This window comes from Nomascus leucogenys, chromosome 4 (assembly GCF_006542625.1).
Source record: "Nomascus leucogenys isolate Asia chromosome 4, Asia_NLE_v1, whole genome shotgun sequence".
Classification (NCBI taxonomy): domain Eukaryota; kingdom Metazoa; phylum Chordata; class Mammalia; order Primates; family Hylobatidae; genus Nomascus; species Nomascus leucogenys.
In genome coordinates this window covers 139,605,438-139,626,843 of record NC_044384.1, presented here as the reverse complement: position 1 = coordinate 139,626,843, position 21,406 = coordinate 139,605,438, and the positions used below count along the sequence as shown (strand labels likewise).

Below are 21,406 nucleotides of genomic sequence, written 5' to 3'. Positions count from 1 at the left end.
GAAGCCCCCGCCCACTTGAGGGAGGAGCCCCACAACCTCCACCTACATGGGCGTCCCCTAAGGGGACGGAGGCCGCCTGGGCCCCGGCGCCGGGTAATCTCCGCCCCTAGCTGGAGCGGCTGTGGGGGCTACGCAGCACTACGTGCTGAGTCGGGCCGAAGTACCACCCACCCGGAGCCGGTGAGTGCAGCCGTCCACCCTCCTGTAGATCCGCGGCCTGGCGGAGAAGTCGGGAGGGGACAGGAAGGGACGGCGGGCGCGGGGCCCTCCTCCGTCTCAGCCGCCTGTGGAGGTGCTGCCCACGCTTGGAGGCCCCCAGTGACCCTCAGACCCGCGTCTGCGCCCCTCTCCCCACACCCCGAGGCAGAGTTGGGAAAGCAGTGGTCTTAGACCCCCCTCGGGCGCTCGGAAGAGAACGGCGGAGACGCCCCTCCCCTTCCCTGGCTGACGCAGCGCCAGCCTGGAGCTCCTCGGTAGTCCCCGGGCAGGGAGGGCCCGAGGGTGGGCGCAGCATCCTCATCTATTCTTCGAAGTCCCTTCTGCGTCTCATCTTTCAAGGCTGTTGCAGAGGCGGCTTGCTTCCCACCTGTCCATCTCCATAAAAGTCCCTAAAGGAAACGCCCACGTGTCCAGAGATTTTAAGGACTTGGTGCATTTCAGATGAAGGCTTTTCCAGAAGCTTTCCCGTAGAAGAGGATCAGGCTTCCAACTGGTTAAGGTCAGCAGCGTTTGACACGTCTCCTTCCAGCCTGGCGGTTTTGACAGGATTCCCTGTAGAGTGTCTCGAAAGCCTGATGAGGGGAAATAGTGCATCTCAGCGAAGCGGCACCAGCGAGTGTAAGATGCACGTTATTGAATGTGCTGCTGCCGAAACTATGAGAATGCTGAGATTATGAGCCATCCCCCTGAGATTTTAAAAATATTCTAAAATGTTTTTTAGAATCACTGAAATATAATGGCTACCATGTGCCCGATATCTACTCCTTTTCGATTTTCATCATAACTCATAGAGAGGCTGGTGCAGGAACAGGTAGTTAGGCAGCTGCCCTGGGTGAGGCTGGGGGTCTCCTCTGCCCGAGCAGCCCGGGTGTAGACCACTCAGACTGCCTCATGTAGGCGGCTCTCAGTGGACTGGGATGATTGGGGCAGGGAGAGTAGAGGAGGCCCTGGGAGCCCTGCGTGGTTATTAAAACAGAACCACGGTTGTTTCTCGGTGATCAGAGATAACCGTCTGTAGTTAAGCTGGGCTTAACTAAGTGGCTGAGGGTCTCATGATTCTGAGCTCTGTCCGCGTATTGGTCGTCTCATGCACACCTCCCCCATGCGAGTGGTCGGCGGTCCTGGAGGGCGGCATCTGGTCCCTTCAATAAGTCGGCAGCGGTGGGTCGGAATGGCTGTTTTTTGAGAGCGGGAGGAGAGGGGCAGACAAAGTCAGGAGGTGTTAGAGGCTCACAGTCCAGGCAAAAAGCAACAAGGGCCAGCTCCTGGTGTGTCAGATGCCGCTCAGGAATAAAGTGGATGGTACCCATGATGTGCTGCCTAGCACACTGTTCGTGCTTAATAAGTGTTTGCTGCATGAAGAAGGGTAAGAGGGGCTGCCTTTCTTGCTAAGTTTGCCACACGCTGCCACAGCTGCTCTTCTCTATGATCTGTCCCCCCTCCCAGCCACACTCCCTTTTTGGCCATATTTGCTCTTAAAGTTAGTTGGCAGCAAAAATGGCGGCGTGGAGGATGCTTGGCACCTGTTAAAGATGCTAGAGATAAATGAGCTAAGTCCGTGGCCTCTTTTGCCCGTTTCTGCCCACAGGGATGCCAGAAGGGCCGTTGGTGAGGAAATTTCACCGTTTGGTCTCCCCCTTTGTGGGTCAGCAGGTGGTCAAGACAGGGGGCAGCAGTAAGAAGCTACAGCCCGCCAGCCTGCAGTCTCTGTGGCTCCAGGACACCCAGGTGAGGCAATCCTCCTGTGAAGGGCTGGCTCTGTCGCACATCCTGCGCCTCCCCTAGGATCTATCCCCATATGTCTCAGGGTGTCACTTCCCTGAGTCCAGAACCACCAAGCTCGGACTCCATGCAGCTCCGTCTTTCAGTCTCACGTTTCTCAGCCAGAAGTAGATATCGCTGTGGACTGTAGAACTGTAAAGAACATGTGTGGATGAGCTGGAGACCCCGATTCAGAGGGTCTGGAGTGCTTCTGTTCTCTCTGGCCACAGCTGATGGGCACGTTTGGCTGGGAACTGTGTTCCATTCCCCTGAGCCAGTGGAGAATTAAGGAAAGAGCAGAACCAGCTGGGCACGGTGGTTCGCACCTGTAATCCCAACACTTTGGGAGGCCGAGGCGGGCGGATCACTAGGTCAGGAGTTCAAGACCAGCCTGGCTAACATGGTGAAACCCCGTTTCTACTAAAAATATACAAAAATTGGCTGGGCGTGGTGGTGGGCGCCTGTAATCCCAGCTACTCAGGAGGCTGAGGCAGGAGAATTGCTTGAATCCGGGAGGCCGAGATTGTAGTGAGCTGAGATTGTGCTACTGCACTCTAGCCTGGGTGACAGAGTGAGACTCTGTCTCAAAAAAAAAAAAAAAAAGAACAGAACCTTCAGATCTAGGTTCAAACCAGCTCATCCTTCCAGGGGCTCACGGGGCTCCCTGTTTTCTGTCCCCTGCCTCCCTCTCTAGCCTTCTTATCCTGCCCCAAACCTGTCTTCTGATCGAAGGAACTGCCTGTGGCTCTTCTTAGTCTTTCTGTCCGTGGTTTTGACCTGCTGCGCCCTGCTCAAGCACTTCTTCCTTTTTCTCCCAACTCTCCCCCTGTCCCCTTAATTTATAATGGTAATTCCTGGTCTTCCAGCTTCCGCTTGGCCATTGCATCCTCAGAGAAGCCTGCCCTGCCTGCTTTAGGTGGGAAGGAGACTCCATCTCTGTGCTTCCAGGACATCGTGTACTTCCTCCTGTTCTTCTTCCCTTTTTACTGAGTTGTTCTGCTTGTTGAGGGGAGAGGACAGATGCGGAGGGCAGGGGCTGCTCCTCACCAGTATTGTGCCCCTAGCACTTAGCTGGGCGCCGGCACATAGGAAGCACGGGTGGTGCCTGCAGATGAACTCACGCGCTCTGCTGCTGCTTAGCATTGTGCTCGTAAGTATGTTCATCTCATAGCTCTTTCTTCTATTGTAGAATGGAGATAAGCCATTGACCTCTTAAAATTGTTGTTTTAAGTAGACTTTATGCCTGGCACATAACGGGCACTCCATAAGTACCAGTTCCCTTTCTTCCATCTTGCCCTCACCCCCCACCCCCGCAACACACAGACACACATAGGTTTTAAAACCGTTCTTAGTTAGAACTGGAAGAGATCCTGTAGCCCTTTACCCATAGTTGATTCCTTTGGAGACTGAGGCTTGGAGAAGGGAGTACTTAGCCTAAGCTCAGGTGGCTGGCAAGGAACAGGTGAGAGCACAGGGCCCCATGGCCTCCAGGACTGTGGCCTCCTTGTACACACCGTCCTGTGAGGTTTCAGGGGCAGGATTATGTCTCTTGTCTCTGGATCCCCAGCACTTACCAGGGTGTCTGCCACAGAGCTGGCTGTAAGAGAATATTTCCCAAGTGGATGGGTGGGCAGATGGAGGTGCCGTGAAGGAACCTGTAGATGGGGCTGGGAGCTGCTTTCCCCGTAAACCAAGCAGCAACCCACGTTGCAGGGAACCTAAGGTTGCAGGAAACCTTGGGGGCTGCCTGGCAGCACCCTTCCCTGGTTCTCCCTGTCGGTGAGTCCCTGACCCTAGGAACTTAGAATTGAATTGAGAACATAGGGGTTGTATCAACACAGGCCACACTATTAAGCTACGCTAAACGGGGAGGGCAGAGCACATGATGAATGCCCAGGTAATGGCCCTGACAGGAAGAGGTCCCAGTGGCCTGGAGAAGATGCACAGGAGGTAGGACTTGAGTTGGGCCTTGAAGGCTGGAGGATTTCAGTGGACTGAAGAGGGAGGAAAGGGCATTTCAGGCTTCAGAAGCAGTTACAGGCGGGCCGATGGAGGTGGAGTGAGCAGGGTGAGTTGATGAGGCAGGAGAGAGCTTGGCTCCACTCTGTGCCATCTGTTTGTGTGGCACATCCTTTCCTTGTCATTTTCTGTATAGGAGTTATGTTGGATTACTCATAACAGACTCAGAAAAATGGCTACTCCAGCTCAGGGTTTTCCCCCGCTCCAGTAATGGAACAGTCTAGGGTGGTGTCGGAGCAACATTGGAAACCAAGCTCCTTCCACTCTCCTCTTCCAAGACTGGGTAATTTATTAAGGAAAGAGGTTTCGTGGACTCACAGTTCTGCATGGCTGGGGAGGCCTCGCAATTATGGCAGTAGGCGAAGGGGGAACAAAGGCACATCCTACATGGTGGAAGGCAAGAGAGCTTGTGCAGGGGAATTACCATTTACAAAACCATCAGGCCAGGTGCAGTGGCTGATGCCTGTAATCCCAGCACTTTGGGAGGCAGAGGTGGGCAGGTCGCCTTAGGTCAGGAGTTTGAGACCAGCCTGGCCAACATGTTGAAACCGCATCTCTACTAAAGATGCACAAATTAGCTGGGCATGGTGGCGGGTGCCTTTAATCCCAGCTACTTGGGAGGCTGAGGCAGGAGAATTGCCTGAACCCAGGAGACAGAGGTTGCAGTGAGCTGAGATTGCACCACTGCACTCCAGCCTCGGCAACAGAGCGAGACTGCACCTCAAAAACAACAACAACAACAACAAAAACCATCGGATCTCTTGAGACTTACTTACTATCACGAGAACAGCCCCCATGATTCAGTTACCTCCCACTGGGTACCTCCCACCGGGTCTGTCCCATAACACATGGGAATCATGGGAGTTATAATGACATTTGGGGACACAGCCAAACCATATTATTCCACCCCCAGGCCCTTCCAAAGCACATGTCCTCACATTTCAAAACCAATCATGCCTTCCCAACAGTCCCCAAAATTCTTAATTCATTTCAGCATTAACTTAAAAGGCCACAGTCCAAAGTCTCATCTGAGACAAGGCAAGTTCCTTCCACCTATGAGCCTGTAAAATCAAAAGCAAGCTAGTTACTTCCTAGATAAATGGGGGTACAGGCATTGGGTAAATACACCTGTTTCAAATGGGAGAAAATAGCCAAAACGAAGGGGTACAGGCCCCATGCAAGTGTGAAATCCTGCGAAGCAGTCAAATCTTAAAGCTCCAAAATGATCTTTGACTCCACTTCTCTCATCCAGGGCATGCTGACGCAAGAGGTAGACTTCTCACGCCTTGGGCAGCTCTGCCTCTGTGGCTTTGTAGAGTACAGTCCCTCATCCTGGCTGCTTTCACAGGCTGGTATTGAGTGTCTGTGGGTTTTCCAGGGCAGTGTGCAAGCTGTCAGTGGATCTGCCGTTCTGGGGTCTGGAGGACAGTGGCCCTCTTCTCACAGCTGTACTAGGCAGTGCCCCAGTGGGAACTCTGCCCTGGGGCTGTAACCCCATATTTTCCTTCTGCACTGCCCTAGCAGAGGTTCTCAGTGAGGGCTCTGCCCCTGCAGCACACCTCTGCCCAGACATCCCATTGTTTCCATACATCCTCAGAAATCTAGGTGGAGGTTTCCAAACCTCCATTCTTAACTTCTGTGCACCCGCAGGCTCAACACCACATGTAAACCGCCAAGGCTTGGGGCTTGTACCCTCTGAAGCAGCAGCCTGGGTTGTACATTGGCCCTTTTTAGCCATGGCTGGAGGGGCTAGGACACAGGGCACCAAGTCCCTAGGCTGCACACAGCAGAGGGGGCCCTGGACCTGGCCCAGGAAACCATTTTTTCCTTCTAGGTGTCTGGACCTGTGATGGGAGGGGCTGCTGTGAAGGTCTCTAACATGCTCTGGAGACATTTTCCTTATTGGCTTGGTGATTAGCATTTGACTCCTAGTTACTTATGCAAATTTCTGCAGCCAGCTTGAATTTCTCCCAGAAAATGGGTTTTTATTTTCTACTGCATTGTCAGGCTGCAAATTTTTCAAACTTTTGTGCTCTGCTTCCTCTTGAATGCTTTGCCACTTAGAAATTGCTTTCACCAGATACCATAATCATGTCTTTCAAATTCAAATTTCCATAGATCTCTAGGGCAGGGGCAAAATGCCGCCAGTCTCTTAGCATAGCAAGAATCACCTTTATTCTACTTCCCAACAAGTTCCTCATCTCCATCTGAGACCACCTCAGCCTGTACCTTATTGTCCATATCACTATCAGCATTTTGATCAAAGCCATTCAACAAGTATCTAGGAAGTTCCAAACTTTCCCACATTTTCCTGTCTTCTTCTGAGCCCTCCAGACTGTTCCATCCTCTGCCTGTTACCCAGTTCCAAAGTTGCTTCCACATTTTTAGGTGTCTTTACAGCACTGCCCCCCTCCCAGTACCAGTTTATAGTATTAGTCTATTCTCATGCTGCTGATAAAGACATAACCAAGACTTGGTAATTTATAAAGGCAAGAGGTTTAATGGACTCACAGTTCCACATGTCTGGGGAGTCCTCATAATCATGGTGGAAGGCAAAGGAGAAGCAAAGGCATGTCTTACATGGCAGCAGGCAAGAAAGAGCATGTGCGGGGGAACTGCCCTTTATGAAACCATCAGATCTCGTGAGACTTACTATCATGGGAACAGCATGGGAAAAAACCCACCCCCATGATTCATTTACCTCCCACCGGGTCCCCCCGACAACACATGGGAATTATGGGAGCTGAAATTCAAGATGAGATTTGGGTTGGGACACAGCCAAACCATATCACACGTTTTATGATCAGTGATGTCCAGTCATCAGTTGATGGACATTCGGATTGTTTCAACTCTTTGACTTCTATGGATAATCCTGCTGTGGGCATTCTTGTGCAAGTATTGGTGTAGACGTATGTTTCCATTTCTCTTGACAGTATTCCTAGGAGTGGAATTGCTGGACCATATAGTATGTTTAACTTTTTTAGTGTCTTCTGTAGTGTTTTCCAAGGCAGCTGCACCATGTTATCGTCCCACCAGCAGTGTATGAGGACCAATCCTTCCATTTTTAACCTCTTGCCACAGCACCTGGGGCCTCCCTGTCTCCAGTTCACCTGGGGTCAGGGTGGGTAGGTTCCCTTGGGTTCCCTCTTCCTTGGGGCACCCCTCTGCTGCAGCAGGGGTCGCTGCTCTGCTTCATCAGTTACCCTTCCTGTGCCTGTTTCTCATCTTCTGGGGGGACTTTGTATCTCCTGTCTGCTGCTCCTCTTGGTCCTGAGAGTTTAGAGCTCTTTGGTTCCTGTAGCGGGTTTGTTGGGAGTAGTGCTAACAGCACACGCCCTGGCTGCTGTGTCTGACCAGGGGCCCCTGTCCCAGTGTGGGGTTTCCACCTCTGCCTTCAGGTATGTCCCCTCAGCTGGGGACACCCTGTCTCCTCTGCCCTCCATTCTTCTTGTGAAGCGCAGCCCAGGTAACGGCCAGCTTGCCCTCATCATGTAGACTCTTCTTCCGTGTGCTGCCTCTGCTTCTACCCACACTTCTTTTTTTTTTTGTACAGATGGACGTTTCACTTTGTTACCCAGGCTCGTCTCGAACCCCTGGGCTCAAGCAATCCTCTCGTCTCAGCCTCCCAAAGTGCAGGGATTACAGGCATGAGCCACTGTGCCTGGCCTACCCACGCTTTTCTCCATGCTCTTGTAGTATCTGTTTTCATAGTTGTCCCCCTTCCACCCCCACCACCTTTTAAAATTTTTAAAAATTGTGATGAAAAGCACACAAGAAAGTTTACCATCTCAACCATTTTAAAATATATAGTTCAGTCATGTTAAGTATATTCATGTTGTCTAACAGTTTGCCTGAACTTTTTTATCTCCCCAAGCTGAAACTCTGTACCTGTTGAACACTAACTCCCCCTTTCCTCCCTCCCTGCAGCCCCTGGCAATCACCTTTCTACTTTCTGTCTCAATGAATTTTACTTCCCCAGATACCTCATATCAGTGGAATTATACAGTATTTGGAGTTTTTTTGACTGGCTTATTTCACTTAGTATAAAGTCCTCACAGTTCACCCATGTTATAGATAAGGGAAGATTGGAGATTGTCATAATCTAATTTTGCTGCTATTACAGAATATTTGAGACTGCATAATTTATAAACAATGTAAGTCTGTTTAGCTCACAGTTCTGGAGCCTGGGAAGTCCAAGGGCATGGCATTGGCATCTTGCCGTGTCATTTGTAATTGGCATTATTCCATTAAGAAGGCCAGAGCTCTATGGCCTAATCTCAAAGTTGCCATCTCTTACCACTGTTCCATTGGGGATTAAGTTTCCAACACATACTTTTTGAGGAACACATTCAAACCATTGCAGAGCCTTACTCATCTGTTTGCCCTTGGAGCCTAGCACACTGCCAGGCACATTGAATAAGCTTAATTAATGATCAGTAAATTGAAGTGGCTACAATGTCACAGGAACCTTAAAGAGGGACAGCAGAAATTGCTGTAGTTGGAGAGGGTATGAGGACATCCTGACCTAGACATTTTTGACGTAGTAAATGTTTTGTTGATGGTGGGCATTTGACAGTTATTTTCATCAGAATTATATCAACATTGGTGAATTTACACCAAGAAATATTCTCTGCAGCAAATTATATTATGCCCACTTAAATCCTTGCTCGGTTTTTTTTTTTTTTTTTTTTTTTTTTTTTTATGTAGAGCAGTTGAACCATTTCTAATATGTGGCAGATAACAATCTGTGCTCAGATTTACAGATAAGCTATTCCGAGATTATTTCGAAAGGTAATGCTTTTTTGGGTAGAAAACTTCAATATTAATTTGTATACTAATTAACAAGTTAAAGATCATATCAGAACAGTGATCTTTAAGCACGGACGTGTAGTGGTCAAAAAAGTAACACAGGCATTTCCAGTATTAATGCCAGCTATTTTGGTTTATACTCTTTGAAAGACTGCCTGAATTTCAGGCTGTGTAGAACTGACTCATCCTGAAATCTAGGCACACATATTGCATATCAGGAGGTGCAATATGAAAATAAACTCAAAGCAAGAGCTGGGCGTGGTGGCTCATGCCTGGAATCCCAACACTTTGGGAGGCCAAGACAGGCAGATCACTTGAGGTCAGGAGTTCGAGACCAGCCTTGCTCATGTGGTGAGACCCGGTCTCTACTAAATATACAAAAATTAGCTGGGTGTGGTGGTGTGCACCTATAGTCCCAGCTACTTGGGAAGCTGAGGCAAGAGAATCGCTTGAACCCAGGAGATGGAGGCTGCAGTGAGCCAAGATGGTGCCACTACACTCCAGTCTAGGCAAGACTCCATCTGAAAAAAAAAAAAAAAAGAAAAGCAGCCAGAACATCCTTTAACACACATTTTTATATTTATTTTCTTCTACTGAAATCATTTTCACTGAGATGAGGTGGGTCCTTTGCCATGTACATTTTACGGTGGTGATTTGATTCATTGATCAATTTTTGTTTCAGTATCTAATTTTTATTCATTACAGTTTTCTTATCAAGTCCAATATGCTGGTGGAGGGGGTAGCGAGGGGTACCCAGTTTTACAGAGTGTTGTCTTTAGCTGCTCTATGTGTGTGCATTCCCACGTGCTGCTTATTTCTGGCATAGAAAATGTATTACGAATGGAATGAAGGAATGACAACTTATGTTCATTTCTTAGCTACTGCGTGAAAAAATTGGGAGCGATTCCTTTCAGGTATTCCAGGGTGGCCCTGCCGTCTAGCATGGGTCTGTTTCACTGCCAACTAAGTCTACTTGCTCCCGGTCACTTTGAAAACCACATGCAAACTGTTCACACCACTGGAGCAAAAGGGCAAAAGGCAGAGCCCAAAGGCTTCATTTGGGAAGGCCCCCCAGGAGGGGCGAGAAGGAAGACCTTTGCAGTAGGCTGAATATCTGCATTACCCAGTTCCCCTCTCTGGGTCTGTAAGGCTTAGATCTCTGTTCATTTTTTCTAGGTCCATGGAAAGAAATTATTCCTTAGGTTTGATCCAGATGAAGCAATGGGGCCCCCTGGCAGCAGCCCACCGCCAGAGCCTCCACAAAAAGAAGCGCAGAAGGAAGGGGCCGCGGACCCAAAGCAGGTCGGGGAGCCCAGCGGGCAGAAGACCCCTGATGGATCCTCACAGTCTGCAGAGCTTGGCCCCCAGGGCGAGGATGATTCTGAGTATTTGGAGAGAGACGCCCCTGCAGGAGATGCTGGGAGGTGGCTGTGTGTCAGCTTTGGTTTGTTTGGCAGCGTTTGGGTGAACGAGTTCTCCAGAGCCAAGAAAGCCAACAAGAGGGGGGACTGGAGGGACCCTTCCCCAAGGTAATGGTGTGGCCATCTGATTCTCTTGGGCTCTGATAGTCATAGGGCCCTGCTTGGTGGGGTTTGGGATTTAAGCAGTGGGGACACACTGAGGACATCCAGTCTGCCCCCCAGGGCCCTGCTGTCTTGGGGAGAGAGGCCACCTCTGTATCTACCTGTGATAGGAAGTAGACTGTGGTCTGCATGCAGGAGAGGGTTAAGCACCAAGAGGTGGCTGGGAGAAGGGGAGAATTTTCCCAACAAATGTGGCACTTGAGGGTGGACTGTCCCTGAAGAACATTTTATTGCCTGTCTCCTGACTAGTGTGCTTTGAGTTTAGGGACAAGATTTTCCCAGTTTTGTTTTAAGTATATTGTTTGTGTGTTTATTTTTTATTGAGATATAATTAACATACAATAAAATGCAGATCTCAAGTGTTCAGCTTGATGAGTTTTTTTGGTTTGTTTTGAGACGGAGTCTTGCTCTGTTGGCCCAGGCTGGAGTGCAGTGGCACAATCTCGCCTCACTGCCACCTCTGCCTCCCAGGTTCAAGCAATTCTCCTGCCTCAGCCTCCCGAGGAGCTGGGACTACAGGCGCGTGCCACAACACCGGCTAACTTTTGTATTTTTAATAGAGACGGGGTTTCACCATGTTGGACAGGCTGGCTGGTCTGGAACTCCTGGGCTCAAGTGATCCCCCTACCTCCGCCTCCCAAAGTGCTGGGATTACAGGCATGAGGTACCATGCTTGGCCCCAGTTTTTATAATCTATGAATGTTGAGATCAACATGTTGTGCATAAGACTCTATCTAGGTTTAAGATGTGTCCTTACTGTCAATTCCCAGAGGAGTAATTGCTGGTCAGAGGGAATGCACATTCTTAGGGCTGTACATTTTTCTGGCCTTAGGAAAGTGCTAGCTGAGCTGAAATCTCATGAATGTTAGGTCGTTTGTGTACTTCTTATCAATTTATTGAAGCTTTTGGACAGAAAGTGTGTTTGTTTTTGTGACATTTGTTGCCGGTATTGTTTCAAGTCTGTCCTCTGTCCTTTGTGCTTATGTTGCCTCTTGGCTTTCGGGATTTTAAATTTTTATATCATCAGTGGTGGGTATTTTTCTTGGTTGCTCGTAGGTTTCCCCTTTTACTAAAAAAAGGCCCCTTCTGCCCGCAGAGAAAGTCACATGACTTCTATTTTCTGAAGTTTTATAACTTGTAAAAATGTTTAGAACTGTAGTGTTTACTTGAGCCATGATGTAGGTACCATAGGACGCTATGGGCTGTAAAAATAACTTGGAGTAGCTTCTGTGGTCCGGAGGTTTTGGGCTCACATGACTGGAAGTTCAGAAGGAGTATGGGCTTTGGGGCTGCAGTTCCGAGGTTCTGGCTTCACGTTCTTGTGAGTCTCCTGGCTTTGCACTTTCCACGCATTGGTTTTGTCCTTAGACCAGCAGCGAGAGGCTACTGCAGCTCCAGGATTTTATTCCCACCAAAAAATCCAGAAGAAGAGACGATCATTTTTAGATGTTTGGATGAGGAAACTTTTCTTAGAACACCCAGAAAACCTGTCATCATCAGGAGCCTGCCCTTTGCTGAGTCCTGGATTAGTCACCAGCTGGAGGCATTGAAATGCCCTCCACGAAGTAGGCTTACCCCTAGCTTTTCAGATATATTGCCATAGAGTGAATGTGTACCATGCCATTATTTTTAAATCTCTTTTTACCTGGTTATGTCTCTGTTCTCATTTACATGTTTTATATTTATTTTGCTTTGTCCCTTTTTTCTTTAATAGGCTGCCCTGAGTTTTATCTACTTTGTTGGTCTTTGAAATAAATAATATTAGCTTACCAGGTATAGTGACTCCTGTCTGTAATCCCAGCACTTTGGGAGACTGAGACAGGAAGATCACTTGAGCCCAGAAGTAAGAGACCAGTCTGGGCAACATAGTGAAGACCCTGTTACTACAAAAAAATAAAAATAAAATTGACCGGGCATGGTGGTGCATACCTGTAGTCCCAGTTACTTGGGATGCTGAAATGGGAGGGTAGTTTGAGCCAGGGAGGTTGAGACTGCAGTGAGCTGTGATTGTGCCACTACACTCCAGCCTGGGCAACAGAGCGAGACTCTATCTCCAAATAAATAAATACATAAATAAAATTAGGTTTATGTATTCTTTCTATATGGGAAGGGTATATGGAGTATTGAAAATACTAGGTCGGGTGTGGTGGCTCACACCTGTAATCCCAGCACTTTACGAGGCCGAGGCAGGTGGATCACGTGACTTCAGGAGTTCGAGACCAGCCTGGCCAACATGATGAAACCCCATCTCTACTAAAAGTACAAAAAATTAGCCAGGTGTGGTGGTATACACCTGTAATCCCAGCTTCTCGGGAGGCTGAGGCAGGAGAATCGCTTGAACCCAGGAGGCGGAGATTGCAGTGAGCCAAGATAGTGCCACTGCACTCCAGCCTGGGCAACAAGAATGAAACTCCATCTCAAAAAAAAAAAAATTATAAGTCAAAAACGCATTTAATATGCCTAGCCTACCAAACATCCGGGCTTAGCCTAACCTCCGTTATATGTGCTCAGAACAATTACATTAGCCTACAGTTGGGCAAAATCATCTAACATAAAGCTTGTTTTATAAAATGTTGAATATCTCATGTAATTTATTGAATACCGTACTGAAAATAAAGGTTTTACAGGTACTCAAAGTATGGCTTTTACTGAGTGTGCATTGATTTTGTACCATTATGAAATCAAAAATTAAAAGTGAGCTATTGTAAGTCAGGGATGTCTGTATGTGTGTATGATCTGACCACAGAGTGTGCTCTGACTATATTGTGGTAACGATGTATCCGTATGACCTGTTCTTTCTTCCCAGGTTGGTCCTGCACTTTGGTGGTGGTGGCTTCGTGGCATTTTATAATTGTCAGATGTCTTGGAGCTCTTCCCCAGTGGTCACACCCACCTGTGATATCCTGTCTGAGAAGTTCCATCGAGGACAAGCCTTAGAAGCTCTAGGCCAGGCTCAGCCTGTCTGCTATACACTGCTGGACCAGAGATACTTCTCAGGGCTAGGTATGACTCATGGGAAAGGGGTGAGTCCACAGAGTTGCTTCATGGAAAAGTCGCTCCTGTGGGAGTCACAAGACCTGAGGCCCACCCTAGTTGTGCCAGTGCTGTTGGTCTTGAGGTGCCGCTTGCTTAATCTCCTTTCTTTTACTTCCCTTGTTTTTAGACTGAGGGCATTAGATCAGGCAGTTTTTAACTTGACTTTCAGCTTCAGAATCCACACCCTAACTGTGTTATCAGTTGTGAGCCCTCTGCCAGCAGCATTGGAGCATCACCTCCTAAAGGGCGGGGTCGTGTCTCGGGCACCTCTGTACCCTCCACTGCACAGTGCAGCGCCTGCACATAGGAGGTGCCTGACCTGTGTCTGTAGGAACTGAAGTCGTGCAGGCTGCTAACAGAGGAGTGAGTGCCTGTTCTAAGGGATGCTGCTTTTGGGTGAATGGAGCTTCCTGCCCTGGCCAGAGCACAGAGATGACTCAGTCTACACTGAGTTCTTACGAGACACGAGTGAAGAAGCAGTTTCCCTCTCTCTGTTGCAGCGGTGTGAGCAGTGAAACTGAGCATTTCAGGGTAGGGAGAAGAGCTGAACAATTTCAAAAATATATATAACAGCTAATTAGCGGGACTATGACAGCGTGCCGTTCTTATTAGTCACAGCAGGGGAATAATTGTGCCCAAAATTGGCTGCTGAAGCAATCAGGCAGGTTGGTGGTGACAGAGTCACCTCCATATCCAACATCTGGCTTTGCTGCCTGCTCACCACCCCTCACGCAGGTCGGAGGAGGCCAGATGGTGCACCAGGCACTAGCCTTGCATTTTCATGTTAGAACCATGGGAGTCCCTGTGCTGTCAGGAGCAAAGAGCCATTGGAAGTGGCTTTTTGGTTATATGGGACAAGAGCTAACAACAGTAACAGTAGTAATTAATAACAGCCAGTGTTTTCCAAGCAGCTCTGATGTGCCAGGCACACGTTTTTGTCCTTACTGCTGTTCCATAGGATGTTGTGTAGTGGTTTTCCCTTCCTTCAGATGAGGAAACTGAAGCAGAGAACACATCGCTAGTAAATGGTGCAGCTGAGACATGAATCCAGGTATTCTGTCAACGAATTCTGGAGAGACTGATGTGTGTAATGAGGAGTGTGACTATGAGCCTCTTGGAAAGAGCAGGACTTTCTTTCACCCGCTCACTCCAGACACAGACACTCACTTGACCTCTGTCATGCTCACCACCTCTCCTTAAGGGGATCATTGTTTAATGGCCCAGCAAGCATGGACTCAGTCCACTGTGGGTTACTAAAGATTGCAATGAATGCCTGGTGGAGCTGAAAGAGTATGGTTGGAACTTTCCAAAGAGAGTTACTGATTCTGGAAGGAGGGATCGAGGCTGGCTTCACAGAGAATGAGGCAGGAGTAAAAAAATAGTAAGATAACACCTCCCCAAACACTTTCTACATAACAAGCATTATGCCTGGTGTTTTATTTTATTTTATTTTTTGACACAGGGTCTCTATCTGTCACTCAGGCCGGGGTGCAGTGGCACAGTCACAACCCACTGTAGCCTCAACCTCCGTGGCTCAAGCAATCCTCCCACCTCAGCCTCCTGAGTAGCTGAGACTACAGGTGCATGACACTATGCCTCCCTAATTTTTAAAATTTTTGTAGAGACAAGGTCTCACTGTGTTGCCTAGGCTGCTTTGAACTTGTGGGCTCAAGTGATCCTCCTGCCTCTGCCTCACGAAGTGCTGGGATTACAGGCGTGAGCCACTGTGCCTAGCTATGCTTGACATTTTGTTTTTAATTTTTTTAAAAAAATTTTGAGACAGAGTCTTGCTCTGTTGCCCAGGTTGGAGTGCATTGGCACAATCTCAGATTACTGCAAGCTCTGCCTCCTAAGTTCAAGCGATTCTTATACCTCAGCCACTGAGTAGCTGCGATTACAGGCAGGTGCCACCATGCCTGGCTAAGTTGTGTATTTTTGGTAGAGATGGGGTTTCACCACGTTGTCCAGGCTGGTCTTGAACTCCTGGCGTCAAGTGATTCACCCTCCTCTGCCTCCTAAAGTGCTGGGATTACAGGCATGCGCCAGGCCGACATTTTAAATAATAACAGCAGTTAATATCTATTGAGTACTCTACATACCAGCCACTGTGCTCAGCGTTTTTTGGTGAGTTCTCATTTACTGCTCACAAAAACCAGGTAAGCCGTCCCTGCCTTACAGATAAGGAAACTGCAGCTAATTGAGGCTGAGGAGCTTGCCAGAGTCACGTGGGTAGGATCTGCTTGAGCTGGGATTCAAGTACAGGCAGTCAGATGCCAGATCCCTTTTTGATAGCCTGTTTGCCATGACAGGCCGTGCATGAGTTTCATTTTGTCTTCACAGGAACCTTAAAGGTAGGAATTGTCAACTCCATTTTACAGACAGAGAAGTGGAGTCAGAGATCGCAGACCCGCCCAGGGTCCCACAAGACGTGGAAGAGCTGATTTCTGCCTTGTTAACTTTGTGGGTGGTTTCATCATGCCGTGTGTCCTTTCTCCTTCCCTTACCTTCCCCCACTTTATTTCAGGGAACATCATTAAGAATGAAGCCTTGTACAGAGCTGGGATCCATCCCCTTTCTCTTGGTTCAGTCCTGAGTGCCTCGCGTCGGGAGGTCCTGGTGGATCACGTGGTGGAGTTCAGTACAGCCTGGCTACAGGGCAAGTTCGAAGGCAAACCGCAGCACACACAGGTTTACCAGAAAGAACAGTGCCCTGCTGGCCACCAGGTCATGAAGGAGGCGTTTGGGCCCCAAAATGGATTACAGAGGCTCACCTGGTGGTGCCCACAGTGCCAGCCCCAGTTGTCAGAGGAGCCAGAGCAGCGCCAGTTCTCCTAAGGAACTGGTGGTGCTCTTCATGGAACCTTGCCCCTTGGGGAACCTGACGTCTAAGTGTCCAGAAAGGAGGATGTGGGCAGGGACGGGGTACAGAGGATAGTGTGGGTCAGAGGTGCCAGTATTATAATATTCATCTGCCTGGAGTTATGTTGAAGGCAGAGTTTTCATAGGGTTAGATTATTTTTGTCCTTTTCTAGTTGAGTTAATTCATCCTATTGAATTGGACGATAGTGAAAGGTGAGAAAAATCGTGGTGATGGGTGAGGGGAAAACTTCCCGGAAGGCAATGGGCCAAGGAAAAAGAAAGCCTATGGGAAATAGCTGTGCTCCCAATATAGCTTTGCAGATGATGTGGGGTTTCTTTTTTGGTTTTTGTTTTGAGACAGGGTCTTGCTCTATCTCCCAGGCTAGGGTGCAGTGGCATGATCTTGGCTCACTGCAGCCTTGCCGTCCCAGGCTCAAGCAGTCTTCACCTCAGCCTCCAGAGTAGCTGGGACTACAGGCATGTGCTATGATGCCCGGCTGATTTTTGTTTGCTTTTTGTAGAGATAGGGTCTTGCCATATTGGCCAGGCTGGTCTTGAACCCCTGCAACTCAAGCAATCCTCCCACCTTGGCCTCCTAAAGTGTTGGGACCACGGGTGTGAGCTACTGCGCCCGGCCAGCTCCTGTGTTTTGTTTTTGTTTTGTAACTTTGGTTGATGTTAAGGCCCTCCATTTTGGAAAGCAGGAAAACAGGATTTTTTTTTTATCTTGTTCCCCTGGAGAATCCAGGGGTTAGGATAGATTGGCCTGAGAGCAGTGCTTGGATTCAGCCTCCTGCTAGGTCCTTCCTGCTGGACACAGGCACCAAGAGGCGGGGATGGAGCAGGGAGCTGCGCCTTCCTGGGGTGCCGGGTGGTCTATAGAGAAAAGCTGCTTATTTACTCCTTAAGTCAATGTGTTGGTGACTGTTGATATGTTGAACAATTCAGGAATCAAGGGCTGTGGAGAAACTCCCTCAGGTTGTTGGCAACAGGTGAATGAAGCTAGAGCGGTGACATGAAAATAAAGCTCACTGTTACTTGCTGTTGTCATCTTTATTTGGTAGTAAAAGGTCTTTAAATACACAACTATTGATGGAGGTGGCCTCCAGGGCTTACTGGGTTAGCTAAGGAATCTACATAAAAGGAGCCGTGAGAGGAGGTGAGTGCACGCCTGCCCTTCTGCCCCAGGTGAACAGAGATGGACTTGACCTCTGTCACCATGATGTCTGCACAGAGATTTGTGAGAGTGAAGCTGAAAACACTGGCTGATGTTTCTGGCTTTCCTTTATTCTCCTCTTTTTTTTTTTTTTTTTTTTTTTGTGACAGGGTCTCACTCTTGCCCAGGCTGGAGTACAGTGGTGTGACCATGGCTCACTACAGCCTCGACCTCCCAGGCTCAGGTGATCCTTCTACCTCAGCCTCCCTAATAGCTGGGACTACAGGTGTGCACCACTATGTCCGGCTAATTTTTGTATTTTTGTATAGACGGAGACTCACCATGTTGCCCCACCTGGTCTCGAACTGCAGGCCTGAAGTGATCCACTTGCTTCGGCCTCCCAAAGTGCTGGGATAACAGGCATGAGTCACTGTGCCCGGCCTCCTCTGTCTTAAATGATTGACAGTTGTCAATAGTGCGGAGAGCCACTTGATGGCAGACCAAGTCGCTTGTACTGAAGGCTCCTCCTGCACGGGGTGCTCTCCCTGTGTTGAGGGCCATCTCTCCCTCACCCAGTCCTCACCACTTGCTTACTTCTTGCACATGATCTACAAAATAACACATGAAGATAGGTACTCACCCTTGTTGTCCTTAAGTTATAGATGAGAAAACAAAAGAGTCTAGAGAGGCTGAGGACCTCGCGTAAGCTCACGCAGTTAACAAGGGCCAGAGCCACACCTGAGTGAGCTCTAGCTGCCGTAGTGTGCCATAGGGGAGGCGACGCAAACAGCAGACTGTTATGGGAAGTCCAAGATCAAGGGCTGGCTGACTCGGTTCCCCAACGAGATCACACTGGGGATTAGGGCTTTATATGTGAATTTTAAGGGAACACAATTCAGTCTGTTACAGGCTACAAAGGAATTTGGGAGAAAATCTTCAACTTCTCAAAGGTCATTCCTCCCACTCTTGAAAAAACATACAATAGCTTATAAAACCTCACTTTCCCTTCACGAAGTCCTAGATTTAAGAAAAAATGAATAAAACCTCAATTCCAGAATAGACGATGGGAAAATATTGAATAATGGATTTATTTGTATTTAGAAGAGAAGAGCATACTCACCCACTTGTGTGTATATATGAACATATGTAAAATATGTAACATCAAAGAATGTGAGCCGGGCGTGGTGGCTCGTGCCTGTAATCCCAGCACTTTGGGAGGCAAGGCAGGTGGATAACCTGAGGTCAGGAGTTCGAGACCACCCTGGCCAACATGGTGAAACCCCGTCTCTACCAAAAATACAGAAATCAGCCTGGTGTGGTGGGCGCCTGTAATCCCAGCTACTTGGGAGGCTGAGGCAAGAGAACTGCTTTAACCGGGGAGGCAGAGGTTGCAGTGATCCCACTGCACTCCAGCCTGGGCCACAGAGTGAGACTCTATCTCAAAAAAAAAAAAAAAAAAAAGTGTGTGTGTGTGTGTGTGTGTGTGTGTGTGTGTGTACTGAAATGCACCTTTCTAACCCATATGGATAGGACAAGACTAGGACTCCAGGCATGAGCTGCGGCAAATGAGGCTGAGACCATTTCCTATGAGTGGGTGTCTACAGGACACTGGGTCCAGGGGCTCCCCAGACGTGGCGGGGACTGAACACCACGGCCTGCGTGTGGTCTGCTCCAACTGGTATTGGTAGAAAGGAAAAGGCTGTTGTGGCGCCAAGAAGGAAGTTGCTGACAAAGAAGCGATGGGGCGGCTGTAGCTGTAGGAGTGGAGAGGGTGAGAGGCGCAGGCCACGGCGGCAGTGGGCCCTGTTGGTGTCAGCTGGCCAAAAGTGTGGGCACCGGGGCGAGGAGGAAACACTGGAGCGGCTCAGCCGGCACTGAGCTGAGCACTGGCAGAGGCCACCGCCTGGCAGATGGGGAAAGGCAGAGCGGGTGAGGGAGCACTGTGTATCACCCCCTGAGGCGTGTTGAGCTCAAGCCTGCGACCACCTGTGCTGTGAAGATGGACACAACATAATTGGGGAACAGGCCCGGCCCCCCTCAAGGACAGGCTGGTCTTGGAGGCACCAATGGGGCAGCTTTCCTAGTAGGAGTCATGATGAGCTAGAGAGGCTCACAGGGAGTCATGGAGCATGAGGAAAGGTGCAGGGAATCCTAGAGAAAGTCTTGTGTTTAAGGAGCGAGAGAGGAAGGAGAAAGCAGTCAGTGAGATGAGTCAAATGTAAGTGGAGAGAGGAACGTCCAAGGAGAAGCGGGCTGTCGGTATCGTGAATCATGCAAAGAGAAAGACGGGACGATGGAGCAGTGGCCCCTCGGGCTTGGCAGGTGATCAAATTTGAGGTCATGATGACCTTCAGGAGAGCACTGTGTGCAGAGTGCCAGCAGTGGGAAGGGACCCGGTGGGAGGGAGGACGTGGAATGTGAGGGTGGTCTCCCCTGCTGGAAGTTTGGCCTTGGAGGGTATGAAAATGAAGGGCAGGGAGGAGTCGCCAGCGAACGGAGGGTGTTTGACTGCTAGAGCCGAGCTAAGCGATGCCTAAATCCAAGGAACTTGTTTCTTCAAGCTCTTCTGGCAGTGATTCTGACAGTGAGGCTGACGAAAAGTTAAACAGGAAAAAGCAAGTTGCTCCAGAGAAACCTGTGAAGAAGCAAAAGACAGGTGAAACTTCGAGAGCTCTGTCGTCTTCTAAACAGAGCGGCAACAGCAGAGACGATCACAAGTTTCAGACTGGGAAAAGAGGCACGTTAGCGTTTGAGATTTTAAAGGGAAAGTGCTAATTGATATTAGAGAATATTGGATGGATCCTGAAGGTGAAAAGAAACCAGGAAGAAAAGGTATTTCTTTAAATCCAGAACAATGGAGCTAGCTGAAGGAACAGATTCTGTCATTGATGATGCAGTAAGAAAACTGTAAAATCCGAGCCATATAAATAAAACCTGTACTGTTCTAGTTGTTCTAATCTGTCTTTTTACATTGGCTTTTGTTTTCTAAACGTTGTTCTCCAAGCTATTGTATGTTTGGATTGCAGAAGAATTTGTAAGATGAATGCGTTTTTTTAATGTGCATTATTAAAAATGTTGAGTGACGCTAATTGTCAGCTTTATTAGGGAGGATTGTGCCCAACCACCTAGTGTAAAATAAAATCAAGCAATACAGTCTTAACTGTTGTGGCCTTTTTTGATCTTAAGAGTTGTTACTGTTTAAGGCCAAAAGTAATAGTTTTTATGAATCTTTTAGTTTCAACTCAGCTTTTACAATAAAAAGGATTTGTATTGCATTGAGTTTATAAACTTTTGGTTTGTGAAACCCATATTTGATCTGTTCTCTTCCAATCAAATGTTTATTTGGAAAGTCAGTGAAACTGTCAAAATGTTATCTCAATAAGATATTCATAATTGTATGAGAACTACAATCACCAAATCGACTGTATTCAATATTAGCAGATCTAGTTTGACAAACAAATGGCTTGTGTGAACACTGAGCAGGTGTTTGTCATTACCCATAGTGTTCTGTGTAGTTATTCCTTAGTCTGCAGAAAATGATGACCTAGATGAGATGTCTGACTTGCTTTCACTTATTAAACATGTTCACCATGGGATGATGTCTGTAACATCAGATATTGTTAAACTAGACTAGGATTTAATAAAAATTATGAAAGCTTACTGGCCTAACGTTTTATTTTATAATATTGAGTATGAATTATATGTAGCCAGAGATGTCATTAAGGTTTACTGTCAGTAGGTAATATGGTTAGCTTGTAGGGAAAAGAGCATATGAGCACATGCACTGGCCTTTGCCCCAGTAGAACAGACAATGGCATTCTAGACTTGACATTACTAAGTTTTAGCAGACACTAGCAAGTGGTTTGTATTTAACCACACCCATGAAGAAGACAGATTGAGGCACAGATTTTAGTGGTTTTGTGGCAGTAAATAGGGCATGGTGTGCCTTAGGAAAATAATGTTT

At 48.1% G+C, this 21,406-nt stretch overlaps 1 protein-coding gene and 1 pseudogene across 5 annotated transcripts; both read left to right on the top strand.

Moving 5' to 3' along the window:
* Positions 1 to 19: 19 nt before the first annotated feature.
* On the top strand, positions 20 to 17,328 carry NEIL2 (nei like DNA glycosylase 2). 5 transcript variants are annotated; one of them, XM_003271439.4, is made up of 5 exons: positions 20 to 180; positions 1,808 to 1,947; positions 9,985 to 10,337; positions 13,198 to 13,394; positions 15,952 to 17,328. In XM_003271439.4, exons 2-5 carry the CDS (start codon positions 1,810 to 1,812, stop codon positions 16,260 to 16,262), a joined length of 999 nt encoding a protein of 332 aa, XP_003271487.2. In that variant the 5' UTR covers positions 20 to 180; positions 1,808 to 1,809; the 3' UTR covers positions 16,263 to 17,328. The 5 variants fall into 5 exon arrangements, with proteins under 5 accessions (XP_003271487.2, XP_004088004.2, XP_030668234.1 ...); XM_004087956.3 differs by having other exon boundaries at positions 37 to 718; XM_030812374.1 differs by having other exon boundaries at positions 37 to 718; positions 1,808 to 1,952.
* A 2,628-nt stretch (positions 17,329 to 19,956) lies between these two features.
* LOC115834831 lies at positions 19,957 to 21,110 on the top strand (annotated as a pseudogene).
* The last annotated feature ends 296 nt before the right edge of the window (positions 21,111 to 21,406 follow it).